A 27,026-nucleotide genomic window follows, 5' to 3' on the forward strand; every position below is an offset into this window, starting at 1 on the left:
AGCAGCGGAGAACACGGTCACGGCCTGGAAAGCAGCCCTGGGCTCGCGGCCGATCGCTTCGGGCCCCACGCTCCCGCCCACCAGCGCCCCTCGGGTCCTTCCCGCTGTGCACGCTGGCCTGTCCCGGACATCCGTGTCACCGGACTCACACTGCGTCTGTCCTTCCGTGTCCGGCAGCGCTGGTTCAGGGTCCCTCCAGGCTGGGGCGCGTCGCTCCTTTCTCTGGCTCGATCGCGTCCGTTTCGCAGGCACGCCGCTTGGTCACTTGTCCACGGACGGGCATTTGGGGCATTTCCACTCTTCTGGCGGGTTTACGACGCTGAGAACACCCGTGTGCAAGGGTTCCTGGGGACACACGTTTTCCCTGCTCTTCAGTGGGCACCTGCGGTCCCACGAGGCACGGAACTGCCCGGCCAAGTGACAGCATGCCGTGGAGCCGTGGAGCCGGACCGGTTCCCGAAGCAGCCGCACGGTTCTGCTTCCCCACCCGTGGCGCATGAGGACCCCTGGACGGCCAGACTCGGTGCTGCTCCCCGAGCCAGTGCTCCGGTGCTGGTGTCCCCCTGCACCAGTGGGGATGCCACGGCGTGCTTTGCGGGCCTGGTCTCTGCCTCTTCCCGAGCGCTAGCCCCGCTCAGTGGCTTCCCGTGGGCTCAGTGGCCACTTGCACGAAGATCTTCTAGAAGCAGCTACTATTCAGGTCCTCTGGCAGCTTCGTAACCAGCTATCGGCCCTTTGTTGATCTCATCACGGAAGTTCTGTGTGTTCGGAGACAAGTCCGACGCCAGATCCGTTACAGGCAAATGCTCCCTCCCCTCGCGTGGGCTGGCCTTTCCCCGGCCCGGCAGCGTTCTCCCAAGCAGATGGGCTTCTAGTCTTGGTGGAGCCCCCCTTACCCACTCTCTCTCCCTCACCCGCTCTCTCTCCCTCACCCGCTCTCTTTCTCTTGCTGCTCATGCTCTTTGTGCCGGATCTAAGAATCCTTCGCCAAATACAGGTCGTGAAGAGTCACCGTGTTTTCTTCTAAGACTGCTACGGATTCAGTCTATGGCCCATGTCACGTTGGCTTCCATCCATGGCAGGCGACGGCATCCAGCTTCAGCACTGGCCGTGTGGCGTCCAGGGATCCCAGCACCACCGTCACAGGGCTGCGGATGGAATCCGTGAGGCCTTATCTCTGGACTTTTCCCTCCCCTGGACAGAGGGTCCCACGCTTATCAGGAGCCACAGCCCCATCGACGCACAAACCCCCGACGTTTGCCCCTGCTCTGCGCGTCGTCGGCAGGGCACCCGGGCCACAACTAGGACACATGTGTCACCCACTGCTGGCGAGAATGGACGGCAGTCGGAGGCTCCCGGGGTCGGTTGGTGGCTCCCGGGGTTGGGCAGAGCAGGTGCCGCTTAGAAAAGGCGTCTACACATTGTACCCGACAGGCAGAGCCAACCGTGTCCGGTCTGTGGATGGAGACGGGGGCCCAGCCTGCCAGCCTCCGCCGGCCCGCACACAGGGGACTGCAGACGACACCTTCCCCCACTCCGCCCCCAGGACTCCCGGCACCCAGGCACCCCTGGAAAGGAGGGACACTTTACAGTTCAGAACTTCCTGAGAAGGCACATGACATGCTGTGTTCCCTTCTCAGGGACAAAGGACAAGGTCCCCCTGGAAGACAGGTGGGCTTCTCGGCCAGGAGCCTGGCACGGCCCTCAGAGCGCATGGTTGGCTGGGCACCGACGGGACCGGTCCCTTCCTCAGAGCCTCTCTAGCCAGAGTGCCAGCCGGTCACCCCCGTGCTCCTCAGACAGGCTGTGGCCCTCAGGGCAGGCCCGCGTGGGCCTCAGACCTGGGGCCCCCACCCCAGGGTCCCAGGGACACCTCTCCCTTCCCTCGTAGCTGGGGGCAGGGCTGCACCCGCTTCCTTTACTTTGCTTCCTTTCAAGAAGGGCCTCGGCCCTCATGGCATCCCTGCGGGGCACAGGGCCTGCACGTTCCTGCCGACGGGGTGAGGGGAGTTCGGGGCTTCGCGGCGCTGCCGCCGCGGGTGCAGGCCCACAGCGTGCCCGGACACCACGGACTGGGATGGCCCACAGCGTGCCCGGACACCATGGACTGTGATGTCTACGACCAGGACACCCCGGGGCAAGCTGGAGCACCTGTATTGTGCTGAGGCTGCACGGCCTGGCAGAGTGGACTGCGGCTTGCCTCGGAGCCTCTTGTCCCGACATTTAAGGTGGAAGGAAGGAGTGCGTGCAGGAGGAGGGGGTCACGGTGCGGCCAAGGGCAGGCTGGGCAGATGTCCCCCCAGAAACGCTTGGGACTCAAAGACGCAGCCAGGACTCGCCCCCTCCTTTCCAGAAGAGAAGCTTCCCTGGTAAGCTCCTCTTCATCCTTCAATACCCTGTTCAAATGCCCCTTGCAGACCCTTACCAGGGTCCCAGGCCTTCCAGGAAGAGAAAGTTGTGCCCCGGGGACCCACAGGCCCTGCCCCACAGTCTGGGCCCCAGCCCCAGCAGAGTCAATCCCCCCGGAGCACACACTGTATGCGAATGAAGGAATGAGGGAAGGAGTGAAGGAATACGTCAGTAAACGAGCAAACAGGTGCGCAGACGCAGGAGCGCTCCCTCGTCCCAGCTCCCCCGCGGCGCAAGCACTAGGGTCAGCCTACGCCCCCAGCCGCGGTCCAGCTCGCACGGATGCCGGCCCCCCATGAAGGCTCAGGTCTTCTCTTTCGCGGGCACCGTCCCACGTGAAGAAACTGCACACAGAGCAGGAAACCAGAAGAGCAAAGATTAAACGAGACGGCAGCCGGGAAAACGCCCGCCGTGCTGAACTCAAGCCGACTCGTCTGTCCCGCCGCCCCCGGAAGCGGCCGGGTTCAATCGGGGTCTCCGGAGCCGCTCCTGAGGTGCGGGAGGCTCGCAGGGGAGGCCGAGATCATGGCTGCAGAGGAGCAGACCCTGTGAGCGGTGGCTCCGACCCCAAGCCTCCCTGCAGGCTCGCGGGACTAACAGGACAGAGGCAGGGACGCTGCTGTGAGCGCCCGCCTGGGCATACGACCCTCAACCCGCCCGGGGCAGAATCGGCCTCAGCAAGGAGGAGCAGCTGTGTCACCGGCAGCGGCTCCGGAGCTGGGAGCCGGGCGGGGCGGGAAGCGTGGGGACGAGTACAGCTGAGTGGCCCAAATTAATGCGGAATCAGGCCGGCAGCCAGAGTTCCCGAATGCCCAGGCGGGCTGGAGAAGCCCCCGCCTGCTGGCCCAAGCGTGCACCTTCTGGGGACACCGGCCTACAGGTGCTTTTATTGTGGACGGACGGACAACGTCTAGAAGACAAACCCAGCCTCCGGGACAAGCTCCTCTGAGCGCCAGGTCCTCCAGATGCTCCCGTGGGCCCGCGGCCCCCGGCACCAGGGCTGGCAGTGCAGGGGGGCGGCACGTGGCCATGGGGGCCAGAAGGCTGCCGACACAGGGGCTGGGCTGGGCTGGGGCCGCTGGGAGCCCGGCTGGGCCTCCAGGGTACTCTGGGTCCCGCAGGGCCCCCTTGGCCAGGCGGAGCAGCCGGTTCAGCCCCAAAGGTACACAGGGTGCCTGCATGGGGTGCGGAGGGGCCAGACTTGCTCCCCTCCACCCCCTGCCCACCCTGCCAGAGGCCCAGAGCCGCTGGAGGTCCAGGCAGACTCACTGCCCCACCATGTCCCCAGACGCCCTCAAACAGTCTCATCGGTGATGCAGGGGGCAGGGGCACCCCAAGGCAGTCGGTCTCCATCCTGCAAGGGGGCCCCGTGGCTCTCCTCTTTCCTGCCCTGGGGGCTGCTGTGACTTTGGGGGCCACGCTGGGGCCTGCCTGGCCCATGAGAAAGCTGCCCTCGCTCCCGGGGTGGCCTCACCAACACCACTTGTGCATTTCCATGCCCTGAGCCCTGAAGATGTGCTAGTCCCGTGCTCGGCACCTGCTGCATTCCGCAGCAGACCTTCGTAGGACTGCACGGGCCCCGGGGTCACAGATCGGCAGGAAGGGACTCCCGGGTAAAGGCGGCCAGATGGGGTTGGTGCCCAGAGCTCCACTCAGAGGCTCCTGGGAGCAAAGAGCAAGGGTGACCGCAGGCACCTGGCTGTCTTATCGTGCGGTGACCACACATCCTGCAGCTCCCCAAGGAACCAAGGCCCCAGCACACCCCTGCATGGGGCTGCCGGCCCCCGGGAGCCCGCTGACCCCACAAGGCTGCCCTCTCCAGTGACAGGGCTCCGGGAAGGGCTCTGGCCAGTCTCTGGTGCTCTTAGCTTGTGGGGACGCCGTGCTGAGTGCCGCGGGGGGCCAGGGTTCCTGCTGGGCCACACAGAGCACCCCCCTCAACCTGGATGGCACAGCCGCCCGGACAGCCACTGTGAGGGCTCCCTGGGCTTCCTCTAGAATATCCGATTCTGTTTCAAAGACAATCCCCGACGCGGCACCCCTCCACTGTCGGACAGCCTGATCTGGAGGCCGCGGGGACGCTGTCGCCACCTCCCACACACCCGAGGGGATGGGGTCACCACGGGTGCCTGATGCCTGCCCAGCCCGAAGCAGGAGGAGCCCACGCCCTGCGGGCAGCCTCAGCGAGAAGCCACAGGTGACGGACGTAATGGCGTCCGGGCCACAGCCATCCTATGGGAGGCACGGCCTCCGCTCCCCTCTGCCCACGACAACTCCAGGGGGCCAGCAAGTCCCTGCGGGCACGCCCGGCACCCAGGTTCCCCGCCCCCCGCGTGCCCCCGCAGCACCACAGACACCACACTGCAAACAAGCCAACGGCGCCCCGGGCGCCATCACCCCACGGGGACTGTGCAGCCCGAGGCCCCACCCAGAGAACAGGAGGCCCTCGCAGATGACCTGGACTGGGGCAGGGGTGCGGCGCACTGTGTCAGGTGGCACCTCGCTGCCCCTGCCTTCCGCGGGTCCTTGGCTGTGGGCTCTTACCGTCCACGCAGGCGGGCCGGGCTCTCGTGGTGCCCGCGATCTGCCCCTTTCTGCAGGCACAGCGAGCCGTCTGCCGGGCGATCGTCCTCCGAGGCTGGCTGCTGTCCCGGTCCAGGGTCACGATCTCACAGGTGCCGGCGGCCAGCTGACCTGTAAGAGAGGCACAGACACCGGCTGAGTGTCGGCTGCCAGGGGAGGAGCCGCTGCAGCCCTCCCGCCCACAGAGGGGCCCTGGGGGCACAGGGAGGCAGGCCGCGTCCCCGGCCCGTGCGTCTCAGACCCCTGCCATCGGAACACACTCCCCGAGCGCTGGCGCCGGGTCAGGCCCGCGGCTCCGCTCCACACAGCTCACGGCGGCCAGGAAATTAAACGTGGCCCGGGCTGCCACGCCCGGAAATGAAAGGGCTGCGTCGCGCGGTCAGGAGTCTGGTGGAAGGAGCCGGCCTGCACGGAGCAGGGCTGTCGGACTCCAGGCTGGGCCCCGGGGTCTCCACGCAGCCTGGCCTGAGGGCAGAGCATGCAGCAAAGACCCTCGCCGGGTCTGTGAACGGCGGTGGAGAAACCCTGGATACGGGCTGGCCGAGAGCAGCGGGGACCCGGCGGTCACCAGCCACACCCGGCCGTCCGGGACCTCCTCCCCCCGACAGGGGCTGGCTGGTGCGCACACACACGCACACACACGTACGCATGTGAGAGGTGCACACATGCTTCTGCATGTGCCCCTCACTCCTGCTTCCCCACGTGAACACGGCCGCAGCTCCCCAGAGTTCGTGGGCCCAGGACTGGGGACAACGGGGACCTGGGGCCTTGGTCTGTCTCTGGGCCAGCGCGGCACATACAGAAGGGACACGCTGACCTTGAGCGGGACAAGTCAACCAGTGGAGTGGCTTCCCCTTCCTCTCCTGTCTCCTAAATCCCAGCAGGGGTGCTCGTCCGCCCCAGGGCCCAGGGGGTCCACATGCGGCAGAAGAAGAACCCCGCCTTCCGCAGGACGTCCCTCTGCCTGGGACACCGGTGCCCTCCGCTGAGTGCCGGCTGCTCACGCGGACAATAAAGACGGTGTCCGCTGTACACGGAGGGTGGACAGACGGAAACTGGCCACCTCGCCCCATGGGAGACGGGAGGTCGTCCCTTGTTCAGCCGTGCAGGTCCCTCCCCAGGCCAGGGCACCAGCTGCCCCCAGCCACGCAGCCACGGCCCCACCTGCATGTCCACTCCGGAGAACCACCAGAGGTCCCACTCGCTCATGGCCTGTGCCTCCATTCCCTGGGCAAACAGTAGGCACCTGCTGTATACTGTCCACGATGTTGGACCCTGGGCCCATGATGCGAGCGAAGCAGACGGCACGGTGCCCCGAGGGGCTCCCGCCAGCTGGGCAGACCATGTCATATAGATGCCCAGATGCAGGGGGCCAAGAGTGAGACGGCACAGTATCATGGGGGGGCACCTCAGAACAAGGGAACAACGGAGAAAAGACGCCAACCTGAGGGGCCTGAAGGGCAGGTGGGGGGAGGGGCCGTCCCCTCCCTTCAGAGGGAAAGCCCGCAGCGCCTGGGACCCCCGGCAGCGTTTCTCAGCCCCAGTGTCCTTCCTCGTCCACGCTGCTGCCGTCACTGCAGGCCCTTCCTCCCCAGCAGACCCCGGGCCCTCCAGGCAGCTCGCTGCACAAGACTGTCCCTGCCTTTCTGTCACCTGTGTCACGTGGAGGTCCCCAGCCCACCCAGGGAGCCGGGTCCAAACCAGGCATCACCAACTTGGCCGGACGAGGCACGTAGAGCAGACGAGAGCCACCCAGCCCACCCTCGACCCTGGGGTGCCGAGTCTGAGTTAGAGCCAAGAGCCACGGGTGCGGCAGTGGTGGTGGGCCCTGGGCACGCCCAGCCCTGGGCTCAGCGTGACTGTGTGCGGTGACCAGAGCCTGCCCTTGGTGACACACAGGGTTTGCTGGGGACACAGCACAGGTGCAGGACGAAGGCGGCCCGTGGGGTCTCTTGGGCATCTCTTCCCTGGACGCCGGGGCCCCTCGCCATGTGGAGCAAAACCCCTCAGGGTGGGGGGCAGTGCCCAGCACCGCCCCCGGAAGGCTTTGGCCGCAGGTCTGGACGTCCACGAGCTGATTACAGGAAGAATTACAGCCGCTCAGAGAACGGAGTGGCCATGAGCCGCCAAGTGGACAGATGCAGCAGCGGGAAGAGCACTGGGACAGACACGATGCTCTTCTTGCCACAGGACTGACCACGGGAGCCACGCGTGTGAGCCAGCCGGGCACACGGCAGACGCCGGGGCTCACAGGCCCGCTGGACGCTGTGACTTGCAGCTGGGAGGCCTGCGTCCCGCCGCTGTCGGAAGCTCTGCTGGCGGACAGCGCTGCCCCTCACCACCGCCCGGCCGGGCTCCAGAGTCCTCGGGGTGTGTCAGTGGGCAGCGGAGGCCCGTCCCCTGCTTCCCTGGACACCGTGAGTCCCAGCTGCTAAGTAAGCCACCAACCCGCCGTGCGACACCCCTCCGATGGTGTTAATCGGCACACGAGCCGTGAGAACACCTGCTGGGCACGTGGGAACACCTGAGCCAGGATCCCTGTGTGGAAGGGGGCGGCCACGCGGCCACAGAGAGGGCACTGGTAGGGTGCACGTCCCCGAGCTCCCTCACTCAGGCAGCGCGTCAGCGGCGGCTGTCAGCCGGGCACAGTCACCCCCGGGGCCGCCATGCTGGGGTTGGAATGACGAGGGCGCCAAGTGCCCCCCCGAGGCCTGCGTGTGCATCCACTCCAAGCTGAGACCCAGAGCAGGTGCCGTGGACGCGGGTCCGCGTCCTGGGGTGGCCGTGGGAAGGAACCACAGATGGGGCCCACGGCACATGCTGCATTCTCCCTCCTGGGGAGCGACCCTCACTGCGGCGCTTAGGGTGGTGAGCAGCTTGGGGTGAGTGTCCCCTGCTCCCCTGAGGGTGGGCAGGGCGTCTGCAGGGCCAGGCCGTGGCCGCGGGCCCGTCCCTGCTCTTCACCTGCCCCGGAGGACGAGCGCACTGCCCGCTCAGGTCCCTCGACCTCCAGCTTGGCCTTGGCTCCTCCCTGCAGCCTGGCGGTGGGTAAACACACACATGCCCGCAGCCCACCTCCGGGCCCTGCTGGTGGCCGAGCCAACCCCGCCGGGACTGTCCCCCAGCCAGGGGGCCTCCCAGAGTCTGGGACAGCCATGGTCAGCAGGGAGACAACAGGGCTGGGGATGGGTCTGGGAGCCACGGGTCAGGACATCTGGGGCCCTGCAGGCTAGTCTGTCAGATCAGGGCCCTGAAGGGCCTGCTGGCCCCCACAGGACCAGGACAAGGCCGTTCCTGGACACCGTGTCCCTGTTCCAGCACCAGCGGCCACAGCCACCGTGGAACCCCGGACCTCTCTGCTGCACCCGCGTGGGCTGCAGCCCAGACGGGCATTGTACCTGGCCCTGGGGGAAGGGGCTGGGGACGCCCACCTCGGCCCACAGGCTACAAGCCTGGTGCCGCCCCCCTCACAGCGACGGTCCCCTGAGGCACTGGCTCTGGGCTGGCCCAGCATCAGGGTTCTGTCCCAAGACCCGAACAGCCTCGACAAGGTGAGCACCCTTGTACCCTCTCCCTGCAGACTCTACAGAAACGGGTCCCCGAGGTTTCATCGCCCAGGCTGGCGGCAGGGCACCGTCTCCGGCCCAGTCCCCAGGGGTGGGCTGCCACCACCCATCCCGAGTCCGGTCACCAGAAGGGCTGTGAGCACGTCCTCAAAGCACGTAGTGCGGAAACCTCTCTCAGGTTCGTTGCGCTATTCCACAGGAGATCATTTGAACTGAGACCCTGCGACCCGCCGGCTGGATCCCGGGGCTCCTCCTTCTGCGGGAGTCCAGAGTCCCAGGCCCCGAGGTCCAGCCCGGCTGGTCCCGCTGCTCAGGCAGGCGTCTGCCAGGTGCGGCCACACTGATGACAGCGACTGCCCCCATCGGCCCCACGGCGAGACAGGCCCTCAGTCCTCGGGAGGGGTTTGCTGGCCTGGAGAGGGCCTCGGATGGCCATCCTCAAGCTGTCCCCCGTCCTCAGAGGGCCACCTGCCGGGGACTGGAGCTGGAGACTCAGGCCAGGAGCAGAGTGGCCAGTACGCAATCCCCCTCCTGGCATTTCCTCCCACTGCCTCGGCCCGCACTAGCGTCCTGACCATCACGGACATAGGGGACACAGCTGCCACACTCTGAGCTCGATGTGGACACTCCTGGCGTCGGCCCTGGGCTGGTCCCCACTGGGTTGGGTCCCCACCAGTGTAAGTGCACAGGGCAGGCCTTCCCGTGGGACGCGCGGGGACAGACAGAAACGCAAGGACCAGTGCGGACAAGACGGGACTCTCCAGTCCCAGGGGACACAGCGGTGACAGAGGAGCACAGCAGCCCAGGCAGAATCTTCACGGGGCAACACCGGGGTCAAGGCCGAGACCCGAACATGCTGGGTGCCCCCAACCTGAGAGTCGGAGTCCAGGGCTCTGTGCCAAGTAAGAGTGAGGCCGTGCCAGCAAGCAGCTCATCACGGCGGGCCACGGCAGGTCACGGTGGGTGACAGCGGGTCACGGTGGGTCAGAGCGGGTCACGGTGGGTCACTGGGACAAACCTGAGAGTGTGGAGTGCCAGTCCCTCAGGGGCGTCATCCCTGCTACTGCCCACTGCAGTCCGAGTTTCAAGACAGGACACAGGTTCCCGTGCCCCCTGTTCCCAGGATGCTGATGGGGGTGAGACCCCGGGGCACCCCTCCGCTCCGGACCTGCTTCTCCCCTCTCAGGCCCCTGGCCCCCATCAGAAGGACATTCGCTGGGAGGAGCCAGGTGATCCCGCCGTCCCCTCCTCTTGCTCTCACTACGAGAAGGCTAAGGGGGTGGCAAGAAAGGGCCACGTCGCTCCCTGCCCCCGAGGTCCGCAGGCCGGCTCCTCTGGAGGACGTTCCAGAGCGCCGCGAGCCGGTTCAGCAAATCTCACAAGGAGGGACAACTGCAGGGCTCAGGACTGAACCCGGCCACGGGACTGTGCCTTCGAGAGGGGCTGCCTGAGCCCTGGGCTCCTCTGCCTCATGGCCACCTGCCTGGTTCCCTGTGCGGCCTCTCCGCAGCACAGGGCGGGGCAGAGCCTCACCCCTCACTCGACGCTCTGCACTCGGGGCTGCCGCAGCTCGGGGCACTGGGGCCTTCGGGCCCACGCGGGGTCCCTGGCCTTCACCGTGGCCTGAAGACCAGCACCCCACCCTCCAGAGCCACGCAGGCCTCCAGGGACCCCGTCGGACTTCCTCCCTGCCCGGGACAGCCTCCCCACGGCCCTGTCCTCTATGCAGTGACGGGAAGAGGGCACTTAGCCCTGCTGCCAGCCCCACAGTGGCCAGGAAGAGTCCCCAGCAGCGGCTGCCTGGGCCCCTGCGACCAGGAGAACTTGCCCAGCACGAGGATCAGGGCTCAGTGCAAGAGCGACTCAGGCAGCCGCCGCCCACAGAGCTCGGGGTTAACCCGCCTGCCCACCTCGCGCCCCGGAGAGCAGGTGGCAGCCTCGGCCTCCGCATCTGTGAAACAAGCCAGTGGACAAGCCCACAACCGTCCCTCTCCGGACTGAGCCACTACTGTGGAGACAGACAGCGTGGGGAGGGGGCCGTGGGGAGGAGGTGGTGGAGGGAAAGCCCCCATCTGCCACGAGCCGGGGGGTGTGGGGGTGGGGGGTGCAGCCGCCCGGCGGGGCTGCGGGAGAGAAGACGGGGCTGACGGCACCTGGAGACAAGCCGCACGCGGAAGGCGGAACCCAGCCTTGGGGAGGCCTGCCTCCAGAACCTGGGGTCTGGGACTTGGTGGCCTTCCCCACAGAAGGGTGTCACCTGCAGGGCGCAGACGTGAACACACTTGGGACCTCGCGTGTAGATCACCCCGGTGGCCCGGGGCGTCTCGCAGTCCCTGAAAGAGGGAGACACGGGGAGATCAAAGCCCAGCGAGACGACCAGGTGACACGGGACACAGAGCCTGGAGGGACAGACGCCCTTAGAGACGGAGCAAGGGCCACACGCCGAGCAGTTCGGGGAACACAAGGAGCAGATTCTGCAGGGCAGCTCCGGGAGACACGGATCCTGCCCACACTCGGCCTGGGGTTCAGTGAGACCCTTTTTAGGATGGGAGACCTCCGAACTGGGAGGGTCAGGTTTGCGAGGTTTGGAACCACAAGGGCATGGGCTGCAGGGGCCTCCAGACACGGGCCAGAGTGGGCAAGGCTGGCTAACCCAAGGCAAAAGGGCCTCAGAGGTACCGGCCAGGGAAGGGCACGGGGCAGGGAGTGGGGTGGCGGCAGTCGGTGGGACGGTGCAGGAGGAGCCCCGGGCCGGAGCCGGGCAGGACGGGTCGCTGAAGGATGGAGCGGGACCCCGAGCGCCTCCCAGCCTGGCACCCCCATGGAGCAGGTCCCTGCCGGTCCTCCGGCCGAGCCTGCCCCCGACACCCGGCCGCCTCCACCAAACCGGGGCGGGCCACCCCGGACGGGGCTGCAGCTCCCAGAAAACACCTGCGCTCCGGGCCCCTGACCCGCCGGCAGAGAGCCGGCTACGTACGCACAGCCGGGCCCGGGCTCGGCGGACTCGGAGTCCGCGCTGCCCGTCAGGTAGAATCATCGGTGAAAATGCTGTCTGGACACGAGACACGATCCCGGCCCCACGCCGAGCAGGAGGCTGGGGGGTCCCTGCAGCCCCACGGCTCCTGCGTCCAGAGGGGACTCAGGCCCAGGGTCCCCGGGCCACCCAGGGCTGGGAGGGCCGCCGAGAGCCCGTGTCCTCCCTTGGAGCCTCAGCCACCACCCAGGCTCTCCTGCGGCCCCTGGAGACTCACTACAGACTCCGGGCCCCGTGACGTCCCAAACGCTGCCGAGAACCCTGAAGGAGCGAGACTCTCCCGAGTCCTCCCAACGTGGGAGCAGAAAGGGGGCTCGGCACAGGCAAAGGGACCCAGGTCCCCGCTTGGGAGCCCAAGTCCTCGGCTGTCAGGACCTCGGCTTGGAGACGCTTCTCAGGACTCGGGGACGGAGCCGCAGGGCCCTGAGCTGAAATGCTCCACGAGGACAGGAACCGAGAGCAGCAGAGTGGGCCCCCGGGCTGCCCCGGCCACAGGAGCCTCGCTTGGCCTGTGCTCCCCGGCCCCAGCCTGGCCGCATGAAGGCCGGGACGACCCAGAGGTCGTCGGGGGCCCCCCAGCCGGTGCCCAGGCCTCATCCATGGCAGCTGGGCTCACGCTGCCTGTTGGGAGCGGCCGCGGGTCCGGGCGCCTCCGTTCCTCCTCCAGCCTGGCTGGCAGGTTCTCTGGGGGTGGAGACAGGTGACAGACCCTCCCCCAGAGTGTTCCCAAAGGCTCAGGACTCCAAGTTGCACTCCAGAGCGCAGGCTCCCCTGGGCTCTGCACGTGTAAGAAGGAGCACCTGCAGGCCTGTCCCAGCTGGCGGCCCCGGGCACCCACTTACGTCTTCAAGGGGGCATGGTTTCGGGGCTCCCTCCAGCGGGTCCTCCGCAGGCCTGGCCACTGGGGTCGGGCAGCAACATCCGAGGAGCCCAGAGTCCAGGCCCCGTGGGCAGCATTTCTGCTTCCTTCCCCAGGACTGGACTGGATTCATCCCCCCCTGTTTCGGGGCCAGAGTTCTGGATGGCCCAGGCTTTGCTCCCCCACCGATGGGCTGGTGTTTCATCGCAGGCCGGTCCAGGAGGCGTGCAGGCTCTTACTTTTCTCCTTGAGGCAGCGATCGCCGCCCGAGACGTCCGTTACTAAGCATCTCTCCACTGTCCAGCTGGCTCCCAGTCGATTACCCCCGGTAATGGGCCCATTAACGAGGCGTCTTCCCGCCTGGCAGGTCCACATCACGGCCCCGGGGCCGTCCCGAGCCAGGCAGGAACGCCGCTGGCACAACATCGTAAACTCCGGCTAATTACGCCGCAGTCGATGACTTCACAGGGGTCAGGGAAGGCGCCGGCATCGCGCTCCAGCACGGAGCACGCTGGGGCCCGCTGGGGACGGCCGCAGAGCCCGGGCCAGCCTTCCAGCAGACGCACCCGGAACACAGGGCAGGTCCTCGGAGACAGCTCCCGGCGGCCCCACATTCTTAGACTGAGCCCACAGCCGCCCTCCCGCCCCCCGCCGTGAGCCACGGCCTGGCGTGGCCAGGAGTCGGGAGAGAGGCCAGCCCTCCCTCGGTCAGAAGGGTCCTGGCCCTGTTCCGTGAGCTGAGCCCTCCGAGAGCGTCCGGGCTTCGCTGTGTTAGCTCCTCCCGGCTCTTGCCCCTGCCCTCCCCCAGCACTTCCTCCCCGGCAACAGGGGAGGTCTGGGGGGGTCTGGCCCCATCTCTCCATGGCAGGCAGCATGAGCTGGGGATCTCCTGGCCCCCAGATCCCAGAGGGGCCACCAGGGTCACAGGGTCTCCTGCACAAGGGGCTCCGTGTGCACCTATGGGGCACGGAGCTAGTGGCCAATACCCCGGGACATTCCAGAACAGCCTGTGGCCGGTCCTCATTCCCACGACCCGGCGTCACTGCGGGTAGCTGCGCTGCTAATGACCAGAAGTGCCCTGCTGGGCTGACAAGTGAGGCTCCCTGAGCCACGGGGTCCTCCACCCAGCCGCCTGCCCTCCACCAGAGGAGGCCGCGAGCCAGGCCTTGTCCTGGGGGCTGCGGACGGTCAAGCAGATCATTCTCTGGGCCGGGCTGCCCCCACTGGCAGGTGCTCGGGCTGTGAAGCCCACACCTGTAGGCCAAGCTTGCGGCCGCCTGCCCTGGGGCCGGCACCTCCCTGGCCGAGAACCAGAGCCTGACGCCTACTCTGGCCTCACGTGTCCTTCGGACCATTTCCGGACCCTGGGGACCCAGGGGAGAAATGGGTTCACCGCACCCAGCTGCAGCCGGGACGGGGCCTGGAGGGGGCTGGGAGGGGGACCCTAGCTGGGAGGTGGCAGGACAGGGTGGGAGGTGTCAGGACAGGGGCAGAGGAACCAGGCCCTGAGCTGGGAGGTGGTGGGAGGGGTGCAGAGGGACGGGGCCCCCGCTGCCTCAGCTGCTGTGACCTTCAGGGAGGGGAGGGCCCTGGGCTGTCCAGGCCACTGATCTTCCTGTGCTGGAAAATGATGGCCACGGAGGGCAGGCGCTGGCCTGCGGCTCCCACATGGTCTGCAAATCTCTTTCTCCCTGCTCTGCTGTCTTTCAGGACGTGCAGGAAATGAGCCAAAAAGGGTTAAGACCACGTTGGAGAAACCACGACTTCCACTCAGGAGTCAATGCAAAGGCCCGGATGCCCGGGTGTGCTGGGGTCCTAGGGTGGCCTGGGGCGGCCGGGGAGCTGGCCATCCTCTGGGAGGAGAGAGAAGCCTGGCAGGGGCCGAGATGCCTGCCCACAGGCCACTGCTGAGGGATCCCACCGTGAGGGAGCCCGCCGGTCCCCAGAGCCCTCACTCCTTACTCCTGATGGTGCCTCCTCCTCGGGGGTGGGGGCTGCAGGGCCTGGCACCCCTCCCCAGGTCTCCTTGTTCTCGGGGGAGGGGGTCCTTCCGTGCACCCGGGCCCCTGGAGGGGGCCCGGCTCTCAGCCCCCTCACGGTAGAGCTCTCTGCTCGTCTGAACGTCCCCCTCGACCCTGTGATGGCACATATAGCCGTGAGATGCTCCCCTGGCCATTCGTGGAGGTCGTGGCCGTGGGAGGGCGTGTCCAGCACGTGGCTGTTTGTCGCGGAAAGAAGCCCCGTCGAGGAACCGGAAGGGCTCACCTGGCCCGTCACTCCCAGGCTTGGGCACCAGGAGGACAGAGCGTGGCTGGGGGCACCATGCTGGGTGGGGTGTGCGGGGTCTGTGACCCGGCCTCACACCGGGCGGCTCCCAGAGGGGACACGGGGCAGGGTCTCGGCTCCTCCAGTTTGAACAGGGCACCCGGGGACAAGCCTCTCCGGCTCGGAGGCCCATGGAGGCTTCTGGGGCTGCAGAAGGAGGGACGCTGCCCTGCCCTCCCCACCCCACCCCCCAGGCCAGTCCCACACTGGAGGCCGCTGGAGGGAGGCAGGTGCGGAGATGGGGGCTCTGTGCGAGGAGTGGTCAGCAGGCCCAGCGCAAGACGCATGGTGGGGGGGCAGGGACCCACGAGGGCCTGCGTGGCCGGAGCTCCAGGCCAGAGGACTAGGACCCAGCGGCAGAGGCTGGTGCCCTGTCCCTGCGCGGGCACGGAAGCACCCGTGTTCACAAATGCCGCCCCCCCGCCTGGGTGTCCCTCCCAAGCTGACCCCCTCCCAGCACCTGCAGGCCTGGTCCACTGTGGTGGTGGGGGGGGGCACTTAGTGCCGCCTGGGACCCCCGGAGACAGGAGGGAAGCGAGGGTGGGAAGGCAGTGCGGGGCCCGGAGCACTGGTCTGGACAGATCGGTCAGAACCTTCTGGAATCAGGGCCCCGGGCTCAGGCCCTGACGTCTGGCTCTCAGAAGCCTGAGCCACCTGCCACAGGACACAAGGCAGGCCCGGGGCAGGAGGGGGAAAGACTTTCACAGGTCAGCAAGGACGCTGAGATGGGGACCACACGGTGATGCCCGAGGGACAGAACTGCCTCCTCCCGCCCCACCCCCCGGCTGCCCTGAGCTGGGGCCCGACCTTGTGGGAATGTCAGCATTTCGGTACGATGCCCGCGGCTCAGGGCCCACAGAATCTTGGGACGTGCGGGTGGCCATGCTTGAGACTGTGGGGTGGAACAGGGTCCTCCCAGCACCGTGCTGACCCCCATGCCAGCCCTTGGCTGGACCCTGGACACGAGCGTGCCTCTGCAGGGACCGCTCTGCACCGTAAAGGAAGCATGTGCCAGGTTCACCCAAGTCCTCATGGCCTGGGGTCCTGCGAGCGGGGGTCCGCTTCCTTCTCGCCCTCTGGGGCACACCCCACCTTCAAGGGACAGATGGGGCCTCCAACCCCACCCTCGGCCCAAGAAGGGGAAGTGCCAGGTCTTGATTTCAAAGGGGAAAAAGACTAGAAACTCCTTGTTTCCTACAAATGAACACACTGAAGCCGGCGGCCAATCGCGAGCTTGGGAAGTCTGGCGGCTGACGGGTTTGTCTGTCCCACGACCGGCTCCCCTGCGCTCATGGACCACGTCGGGCACAGAGCAGTAGGCTCCGGTCGGGGCTCGGGGCCTCGGGGACGCTATGGAGCCAAGGTGGCCCAAGGCACCCACTGCGGCCACCTCTGGGACACCCCCATGGCCCCACAGAGGCACAGGGACCCCGCTGCTCACGCTGCCCAGGGCCACGTGGCCTGATGACACGGGCCGGGCCGGCCACGAGGCCAGGCCCACTGACTGCTTAACACCACGCCCACCGTCCCCGGTCCCTTTAGGAGCAAGTAAACCCCGAGCTTCCTGCAGTGAAGTGTTTACGAGGCCTCTTGCTTCCAAACCCAAAGCTTTCTCCCATTCCGTGAACCCCGCGGACGCAGACACAGAAGCCTCCGGCTGCATGGCCCCGGCGGGGACACCACACATGCTTGCACCGTCTCCGCGCCACGGCGTACTTCGGGTAGGGAAGCGGGATGCGGGGGAAGGCTGCTCGGTGCCCATGCTGGCCTGCGGGCAGGGCACGGGGTAGAGGGCCTTGGGCACGGGGAGGGCAGGGTTACGCAGCCTGAAACGGTCTCCCTGTCTGACCTACAACACCAGGCATCGGGGTCCTCAGGACGACTGGCCGAGGTCCTCGCTGACCACGGGCTCAGGACGTCTCCCAGAAGCCGGACCCGTCAGCAGAAGTCTCGGCTGCAGGAGGGGGCGGCCCCTTCCAGGGAGCCCGTGAGTGCGGACGGAGTCCCGCGGAGGGGGTGATTGCGGAGGCTCGTGTTTGTGGCCGCATGTCTCCGACCCCCGCCCCGCCCCGTGGCACGGTCCTGTCACCCATGGTCTCCCCTGACCTTCCCGCCTCCCCCATCACGGGACCTGCGTGACTGCATTTCAGACAGACACGGACACCCGGGGAAAGTTGCCCTCGAGACCCGTAATCTCACTGCACCCGCGAAGCCCTTCTCCCCAGGAAGGAAGCAGGTAGGAAGGAAGGGGGAGGTGTGGAGGGGGCACGCTGCACACGGGGAGGCGTCCGAGGAAAGAGCTGCACACGCGTGTGAAGTTCCACAGCCCCCCTGGGTCTTTCCAGCCGTGTGACCTCGATGGACACGTAAGCAGACGCACTCTCCCATCCAAGCTGGGGCAGCAGGACGGGGGCTGTGTGGGGCCCCCGGCACCCAACACCCAAACCATGCCCCAAGTGACGTCCCCAGATGCCCCTCCAGCTGATGTCCCTCCAGGACCAGGACGCCCACACGTGACGCCCACAGCATGACGAGGAAACAGACGCCCGCTCCAGGCGATGGGCGACAAAGTCCCCATGGGACAGCCATGAGAGGTGCCCTGGGAGTCGGCGATGCGTGCGCCGTGGCTCCCCGTCAGGGGTGAGGCGGAGCTCGCTGTGCGGGGGACATCTCCGTCAGGACAGGCTCCGGAAGGCTCTGCTGGGATCGACGCCCCGTGAGCCCGCAAACGCGCGGCGGAGAATGAAATCTCTGCACAAATGAGGACACGACCCGCCGTCCTGTCACACTTGGGACCGAGGGGCGTGGGTTCGGGATCTCCACTCCTGGAATCGGGGCTCTCAGGCCGCCCAGGGCAACGGGGCTCCCTGAATGAAGTGAATTTAGCCAACGAGTGAAGAAGTCTGGGGTCCGCAGGCCCGGCACCGGTGGGGACACGTGGGGTTCGGTGCAGGACCCTTGACCTTGTCCTGCATAGGAAGGTTTTCGTACTGGAAGGGGCGCGAGGGGTGGTCCTGGGGGTGCAGGGTGGATGCACAAGCTGGCGGGTGGCCGTGGGCGCTGGAGTAGCCGCCTTGGGACGCTGGGGTCAGCCGAGCGGCTCCTGGGTCCCCCACCCCCCAAGCACGGCCCAAAAACACGCTGGCACAAAACCACCATCTAGACCTTTCACAGAAGCAGCGTCTGGGAGGAGGGTGGGGACCCCAGACCCCATGACCTCACGTCACAGGCGCTCACGGCCGCGAGCCGGGGATGCCCCTTCGCGGGGCCGGTCGTGGGTCAGAGCCAGTGCGCGAGCCAGTTTTCACTCCTGGTCCCCACCACCTGGCCAGGCCGCATCGTCTCCCGACAACGGGATGCCAGGCCCTTGTGCCTGAGTGCCGTCCACGTCCACGCCTGTCTGCCACCCCTCAGCGCACGGAGGCTCCGGAGACGTCCGACGCCCAGTGCCCTAGGTCGGGGTCGGCCGGCCTTTTCTGCAAAGGCTGAGCTGCCCAGCGTGACCCCCGGCATGGACCCTGGCAGCCGCTCGGTGTCGTGGCCAGGGGCAGACGCAGCCACAGACGAGGTGGACACAGCAGGTGTGGCGTGAAAACATCTCTTCATTCCTGGCTGCACAAATCAGGCCAGGGCAGGAAAAGGACGGGCAGAAGCTCTACTTCAATCAGTGGGTCTCCCGGGGCACCCAGAACACCCCCAGCACCAGGGGGAAAGGAAGGGAGACACCCACACACGTGCTCCAACACAACCACCGTCCTGCAGCTGGGCCCGGTGAGCCCCTGACATGACAGGTGCCCCACGGACTGGTGGGGAGCTCAGGGCAGGGGCGACAGCCCAGGTGAGATGCCCCAGGGGCTGGTGGGGCCCTTAGGGCTGGAGGGAAAGCCCAGGCAATGTGCCCCAGGGTCTAGTGGGACACAGACAGCTAGCCAGGAGGCCCTGAGTCCTGATGCTGGGGGCCTCCCTGTGCACCCCTACATCAAGGGCCCTGTCCTACCTACCCTACCAGGCCCAGAACTGGCCTCCAGACTGACCACCCTCTGCCTGAGGCCACTTGCTGGTGCCCACCTCCTGCCGGCCAGGGGGGCTCCAGGCAGAGAACCAGGACAAAGAAAGCATCTGAGACCACCCCTTGCATGTGGATGTGGGGACGGACACGTGGACGGACCTGGGGGGCACCGGGGGGGGGCTCCATCAGCAGGAGTCAGGCCTGGGTCCGGTGAAGTAGAGCGCACAGAACAATTCACAGACAGAGTACAAGTCCCATACACGGGGTCCGGGCCGTCCCGGGTCAGGAGGGAGGGCCTGCTGGACCGGGGGACAAGGAGAGAGGACGCCGCCCACGCCTGGGGCTGGGGTCCCCCGGACTCCCCATGGGGATGTCTTGCCAGGAGCAGGAACCGCCCGCAAACCCACAGTGCCGGCTGCGAGGTGAGCGCACGGCTCCATCCCCTTCAGGCTTTCCGCGGACCACAGACCGCAAGGTCTTGTCGGGAGCAGTGCCCGCCGGCCTCTGACCTGACATGAGGATTCAAACACCGACAGGCTCGCGCAAGGGCCCGCTGAGCGCCGAGCGCGGGCGAGGCTGAGGGCCGCTCCTGTAAGGATCACGAGTCTCCCCCCTGGGGGCACAGCGACCCCCCCCACCGCGGCGCAGGGCTTCCCTCCCAGGAAGCACGCGGCGCCCGGGGGCACACCTGCGGGACCACAGTGCTCGCCCGCACCGGGAGACCCCACATGGCCCACGCACCCTGGGCCTTGAGCCCACACTCAGGTTTCCTCCCTTCCCAGCCAGGGGACACAATAGCCTTCACGGTGACCCGTGGACTCAGGCTCAGTCCGGGGGCCTTACTTGTGTGGCGGTGATGAGAGCCTGAGGTGACGGCCATGGCTCCTGGCCTGGCACCCCGGATGGGGGGTCACCTCGTCCTGGATCCCAGGGACCCACCCTACACAGCAGGGGCTGCTTTCCGCTGACCACTGAGGCTCGGAGAGGCCCCGGGCCCCCCAAGGACACAGCTTCTGAGGCCGGGAGCCCCTCGTCCACTGACCTGGCTGTCGGGGTGAGCTCCTGGCTCCCCACTACTGGGGTCAGGACCCTGTGACTTCGCCAACCCCCACCGCCCCCTGCCCGTGCAAACACCCACACGCACACGTACGCACTTGGTGCCAGGCTTGCACTCCTGCCTCTCACAAGCACACACTCCACCTGTGCACACTCACACATGCACACCCCCAGCCAGAAACCGACACACATGCACACGTGCGTGCACACGTCCACACACACACTCGTGCCCCCACGCACACTCAGCGCTCACACTCACGCCCCTCACACACACACACTTACACCTCTCACACGTGCACACTCCTACGCACACTCATGCCCCTCACATGCACACTCCTACGTGCACATACACACTCATACTCACACCCGCAGAAACCTGCCCTCATGCACACACTCCCATGTACACACGTGTGCGCACACTCAGAAATTTGTACTCGTGCACACACACGACACTCTCATAGGCGTGGACACTGTCCCACTCACGCAGCCACGCACAGGCTCACACTCACCCAACACCCATCTCGATGCTGATAGTCACGCCCGCCAGGCGCCCCCTCCTGTCCCCGCTCCCGTCCCCACATCCCCCTCACCATATCCGGTCTCAAACCCCAACCCCAGGGACCCCTCCGGAGAGCACCTGAAGGGCCACGCCCTCCCCTCTCTTCTGGGGGTGCCCTCCCTGCATCCACGGTGTGTGGTCACCCCAAGGTCCCTCTAGAGCCCTGGGAGCCTCGGGGCCTCCTCCCACAGCCCTCAGCAGGCAAGCAGTTCCCCGATGCCCTCAACTGCACGGATGAGTTCCACATGGCCCTGTCGTGCGGGGGTGCCCGGGGGATCACACTCCAGACCAGGAGGCCCTGCCCATTGCCGCAGGGCACACGGCCCGCCCCATGTGCAGGCCCAACCCTACACCCCCGCAGGGCCCAGCGCACTTTCCCTTCCCCCAGCAGTGGACGAAACCCCATGTGCCAGCGTGTGGACCCTGCTGGGAGCCGTTGATCTGCCGATGGGAGGGGAAGGAGGCTCTGCCCACCCCAGACAGGCTCCGTGCTCCTGTCTCTCTGAGAGTGAGGCCAGGGAAGCCTCAGCAGGTGACCCCGGCCACAATCCCAAGGCCACTGGCAGTGGGTCCTCTGATCTCAACCCAGCCACTCTCTGGCCATCAGCCATCCTTCCCGCCCAGGTCCCACTGGTCAAGGCATAGGGGCCCGGCCCACAGATGGTCAGGGCACCACTGGGCCGGGCATCAGGTCTGGGGACAGGGGGGGACCAAGAGTGACCACAGACGCCAGCAGCACCAGGCGCAGGAGGAAGAACTGTCCCCAGCGTGGAGCCCCACGCCCAGAACGGAGTCCATGTGCTCTGAGCCCACGTGGCCTTGGCCTGGTGCTGGGAGTCCCAGACTCCAGAGAACAAATCCCGAACCGCAGGGAGGGAGATTTCTGCAGGGCACCCACCTCCGTCGCTGGGGAGTCTCACTCCTGGTTTCGGCTCAGGTCTTGATCTCGGGGTCGTGGGATCGGGCCCGGTATCAGATTCTGCGCTGAGCTCGGAGCCCGCTTTGGATTCTCCCTCTCCCTCCGCCCACCACCCCCACCGGCACGCTCTCGCTCGCTCTCTGAGACAAATAAATAAATCTTTGAAAAAATAAGAGAATCAAAAAAATGAAAGAATGGAGATTTCTAGAAGCTGTTGCGTCTGCTGCTCAGAGCTGAACTACGGCAGCTAATGAGGACGGAAGGAACAGATGCCCATAAACAACGCTGATGAGTGAATCAGGCGTAAGAGGCCCGCCGCAGAACGGAACACGGAAGGACGGGGCGACGAGGCGACTGAGGGGCTGGGTCTCGGGCACTCGCTGAGGGTGGTCATTAGGCAGTGACCTGAAATCCTGGGCACCAGCGGCCACCAGCGAAGGTGAGAGTAGACACAACCCCATCTGCGTCCATACCCAAAAATGAGCTAACAAAATAGTACAATGCCCCATCCACTGCTCCATGTGGGCTGAGGACCCCCATTTCTGTCCTAGGGACAGACTCCCCCACCCCATGGGGAGTAGGTATCTGCTCCCGTCCTCCTGTCCAGATAGCGGACCCCCTCCTCTTTCCTGTGCTGGGGCAGGCACACACCCCCTCCCCCACCGTGCTGGGGACAGACCCCTCCCCCTCCCCCACACTGTGCCAGGACAGATGTCCCTCTTCCCTGTGCTGGAGACAGACCCCTCCCCCTTCCCTACACCCTATAACGGGGACAGATGCCCCCCCTCTTGTGCTGAGAGACAGACCCTTCCCCTCCCCCACACTGTGCCTGGGCAGACGCCCCCCTCCCCTGTGCTGGAGACAGAGCCCGTACCCCCGCAGGGACAGACACCCCCTTCTGCCCCCGAACACATCAGGGCACTACTACATGCCTGGAGCACGGCTGCGGCAGCATCTCTGACCCCCAGTCCGGTGCCAGCCGCTCTCAGGGGTGGGCTCAGGACGGGGGTGAGCCAGGAGCCGAGCCCCGTGAAGAGAAACCATTTGAGGAAGACGCATCATTTACAAAGTACGGGGCCTCACTGCAAGCAGCTCCCTTCAGGAACATTCCTCCCCAGAAGCCTGGCCCTCCGCTGGGAGGTGCTCAGCGCCCTCCCCCCGAACTGACCTCGGGCAACCCTCTGGCCCCCCTGGAAGCCAAGCGATGGCGTCCTCCCCTGCCTGTTGTGATGGGTGCAGTGCGGTCCCCAACAGGCGTGTCCGTGTCCTAACCCCACACGTGGGCATGAGCCCTTATGTGGACAGAGGGTCCTGCAGACGGGACCGTGTTCCGACGAAGTCATCGTGGTGGGTCGCAATCCACTGTGACCCGCGACCTTCTCAGAAGCCGGCAGCGGAGAGAGGGACTCTGGCGTGGAGGCAGCCGCATGGCAGGACTGACACAGGAGTGACCTCAGGGCCGGAGTAGGGTTGGGGGGAGGCACGGGGCCGGCAGCAGCCGGAGGAAAGTGGGCAGGAGAACCCCCTCCCCCCCAGGAGGAAGCTCAGCCTGACGCCGGGCCCCCAGAGCTAGAAGGAAGACGTTTCTGTTGTGTCGGCGGCTCCATGTATGGCCCTGGGCTCCAGCAGCTTTGGAAGAGTCACGGCTCTGTCCCCACTTAGGGAGTGTCCAGGTCCCGGGAGGTCCCGGGCAGGAAACACTTCATCCACCCACTTCAGGAGCCTGACGCAGCTGAACGCCGAGCAGACCTCCCCGGAAGCTGGCCCAGCGTCACTCCACGAGGACCCCAGCCCAGGTACGCCACAGGCCTTATCCCTTTCTTCACACTCAGACAGTGTTACCACAGGGCTCGGGGCTTCCCCAAACTGCCCCCTTTCTTCAGGTCTCAGGCAGGCAGGCAAGTGGATTCACCTCTGCTCAGCCTCCCCCTGGTACCCACACGCCCGCCCACCCTGACGGGGCCTCCCGCGCTGGACACACCACGGTGAGTGGCCACGTGTCAGGGTCCAGAATGTGCAATCAGGGTTCAAGGAGTGTATTAAGGGCTCTCATCTACACGCCCCAAGGCCATAGTGTCTGCAGCCAAGCAAGGCGTCTTCCCCGGGCTCCTGTGCCCTCTGCTCCACCCCTGCCTTCCCACAGCACGGGGACAGTCCCTCTCTTGGTCAGACGGCTGTTCATTCACTGATGGGACCAGTTTGCTGAGAGTGGGGCCTGCCCTCCACACAACCAGCCTCTTCTGTGTCCAGGTGGGTAAACTGAGTCAGGGCAAATGTCAAAAAGAGCCTCTGCCGTCCACAGGCATTCCTGGGCGTGCCATTCACGTTGGCGGATCTGCATCATGTGGCCATCCAGGGTGGCACAATCCCCACGGTCTGAGCCTAGAACACTGGGGAGCCCCCGAGCCCCACCTCCTACCATACAATGCCCTTCCCAGGGTGCCAGGCCAGAGAAACGGAGCCCTTGCTTCCCACAAACTTCCCAACATGCTGGGTGTGGGGTTCAGTTCTGGGTGGTGCTTGTCCCAAGCACACGTCTTGTGCTGTCTGACTTTGAATTGTGAAGCCTGCTGTTTCAGATCTCCATCATCGTGACATTTCCGCTAATGCTCTGTGAACTTGGCAGGATTTACGGACAGCCCTCCTGCATTCCGGGCAGTGTGGTTTACAATTTTCCAATAACTGGACTTGAAACGTCGTCTGCACTGAATATCAAAGGTGAGACATCAGTACAGACCCTCCTGCGAGCTCAGATGCACACGTGGTGCCTGGAAGAGGGGCTTCAGCAGACCCTCATACTCTTGTTCCTCAGGACCACAGGGAAGGTTCAAGTTCAAGTTCACTGATCACTGGAGCCATGCCCCCAAAGAGAAAGCTCCAGTGCCCTCTTATTTGGAAGGGACGCCTTCCGGACAGCAGCCAGGTGTCTCTGCATTACTGCTCCACCACACTGACCCACTGTGGTTTGCTACTCTGCCTCTGAGTCCAGCTTAGAAGTCACCAGCCCCATGAAGGCCCCCCCCGCCCAGGACGCTAAACATAGATCAGCTCTATGCTGCTCAGCACCTGTGTGCTCCTGCATCACACAGGCGGTGAACCAGATGTGCAAACATCCTCATCAAGGTGCGCCCTTCCGCATCCAGCCTGGACATGTCTGCACCTGGACTGTTCCTCCTGCAAGCTTATGGGGCTCACCAGGCAGGGAGACCCCTGCATGGGGTTCTAGTCCTAGATGCTGAACTTGACCCCTACCTGCAGCACGATGACCGTGCCAGCCAGGAGGGTAGCCATCCCTCATGGGATCCAGACAGAGTGAACCTGTGTGCTGTGTGCACACGGCTTCAAAGCCCTCGCCATCTCCCTGCTAGCTCTGCGCCCTCAGACCTGGCTGCTCCAGGATGCAGGGCAAATATCTGGGACATGGCCGGTTCCACCAAGCCTGAGATCCCGAGGCAGAAAACACCCGTACGACCTTGGCTTCCTCAAACCGGCCGTGGAGACCATGGGAGGGGCCAGCAAATAAACCCACCGACTCAGGACACCCCTGATCCCAGATACCCGGTCACCACCTTTCCAAAAAATGAAACTAAGAAGATAATCCAACCCGAAATAATCCAAAGAGCCCACGTGGAAAGAGTCCACCAGAGAAAAGTGGTGGAAGGGCACTGGTAGTCTCTGGGTAGTGGGAAAGTCAGAACATCTTGTCATTCTTTACCTATGTTTCTACTTTTCCATTGTGAGCACATCATATATTTAAAAGCCAATGTGATTTTATTGGTAGAGACAAGATGGCTTCTGGTTCTAAAATTTCACACTTTCCTTTATTCACCCTGGCTTCAGATTCCAGAAGGAACCTGAAAGGTCCAGTCCCACTGGTTCATCCTTCTCCCAAAGAGCTGTCCCCAGTAGCCCCTGGGACTGACATCTTGCTAGCTATAGACAAAGTGCTTACCAGCTCTCCCCAATACCTTCAAATGAACCCAAATCCATGTTCCTTGTACAAGTAAGTGCCTGGTACACGCAGCTCCTAAGAATGTCCCAAACCCTGTCCATGGTCAGATATTTTGAGTCCAAACCAGGGAGCAGAACACAGCACCCACATTGCTGTGTGTTGTGCCCTAACCCCAGGGATGATGGGGAAACTCTCACTTGGCACAGAGCACTCCTGCTGTTTAGAGGAGACTTCCCTCTGCCAGAACAGACGTTCCTGGAGCTACAGCTTCCCGAGTCATAACAGCAAAAACCAGGGTGCTCCCACAGAGGGACCTCCCTTGTCCTACCTTCCAACATACCCACATATGCACGTGTGCACACATATACACAAGGATGTGAGGGTTGGAGACAGAACCAGGCTTAGGGAATGAAGGGGTAAAAAGAAGGGGGCCTTGGAAGGAGGTGTCAGACCTCACTGGGGCATCCTGTAGAAAGAAGGGCAGGTAGGGGGCAGAAGCTGCCTGCTGGGGACGCTGAACTGGCACTGGGTCACTCAGTTGGGGGGGGAATAAGCAGAACAGGTATTCCAACCTCTGAGACATGCAGGTTCTCTGTGAACACCCACTGATCCGGATCATCGCAACCTTCATTGTCACGATCACTATCACCATCTTCAACACTCATCATCAGCACCATGACCATGAACCGTCGCCATCATCAAGCATCGTCATTATCACCACCAAGAACCATCATCACCACCTTCACTACCATCACATCACCAGTACCAGCCATGACCATCATCACCATCGGATCAGTGACCCTCACCAACCATCATTAATGACCATCACCACCATCCTCCCCATTATCACCCTCATTACCATCATGATCAACCATCACCGTCATCAGTAGTGTTAACCATCACCAGCTACCATTAGTCACCATCGTCGCCATCATCGCCATCAACATAATCACTTTCACCACCTCATCCTCATCCCCACCACCACCGTGACCATCCACATGACTATCAACGTGATCACCACCATCTCCACCACCACCACCATCATGGTCAGCCATCATCATCAGTAACCACCGTCGTCATCATCACCATCATCAACTTTGCCATCAACTATCATGAACCGTCACCACCATCACCATCATCACTGTCATCACCGTCATCACCATCGTCTTCACCGCCACCGTCATGATCGTCCACTGGCTTATCCACACGATCACCACCACCATCGTCAACTCCAGCACAATGGTCATCCCAACATCACATCTTCTCCTCAGAAACTAAAATGCAAATGCTCTATAAAGAGAGCCCAGAGACCTTCTCCTTCCCAAAGGTACTGCTTCCTGCTCATACCCCTCAGAGGGGCCCTTAAACAGCTCCTTGCGTCTCCCCAGACTGCTGCTTCTGGGAGGCCGGCAGAAGACGGGAGGGAGGCAATAGCGAGGGGCAGCAGAGACCCCAGCGGCCACCACTACCCAGGAGCTCACCCAGCTCTCGGACACTCACCTTCCACGAGTAAACTCGGAGATGGCAGAGGGCAGGGCTGGCCTTTCCCACTCACACTGCCATTCTTGGCATGTGGTCAGCACAGAGGCAGACGGGAAAGGAAGTAAGAGGGGGACCTCTGTCACGAAGCCACCTATCCCCAGGCCACAAGAGTCCACAGCCCAATCCTCCATCAGCCTGGGAAGCCGCTGAGCGCCTGCTAGGGGCACCCACGGGCTCCACATGCTGCATACAGGCCACTGGTGGCAGACACGA

At 64.9% G+C, this 27,026-nt stretch overlaps 1 protein-coding gene across 2 annotated transcripts in view; it reads right to left on the reverse strand.

Moving 5' to 3' along the window:
- TAFA5 (TAFA chemokine like family member 5) overlaps positions 1–27,026 on the reverse strand; it is a 164,305-nt gene that overhangs the window by 53,315 nt on the left and 83,964 nt on the right. For both annotated transcript variants that reach the window (XM_044226955.1, XM_044226954.1), the window contains exon 2: positions 4,954–5,103. In XM_044226955.1, the coding sequence (XP_044082890.1) occupies positions 4,954–5,103 (150 nt within the window). The remainder of the gene's footprint in view (positions 1–4,953; positions 5,104–27,026) is intronic.

The sequence above is a fragment of the Neovison vison genome, chromosome 12 (genome assembly GCF_020171115.1).
Source record: "Neovison vison isolate M4711 chromosome 12, ASM_NN_V1, whole genome shotgun sequence".
Taxonomy (NCBI): domain Eukaryota; kingdom Metazoa; phylum Chordata; class Mammalia; order Carnivora; family Mustelidae; genus Neogale; species Neogale vison.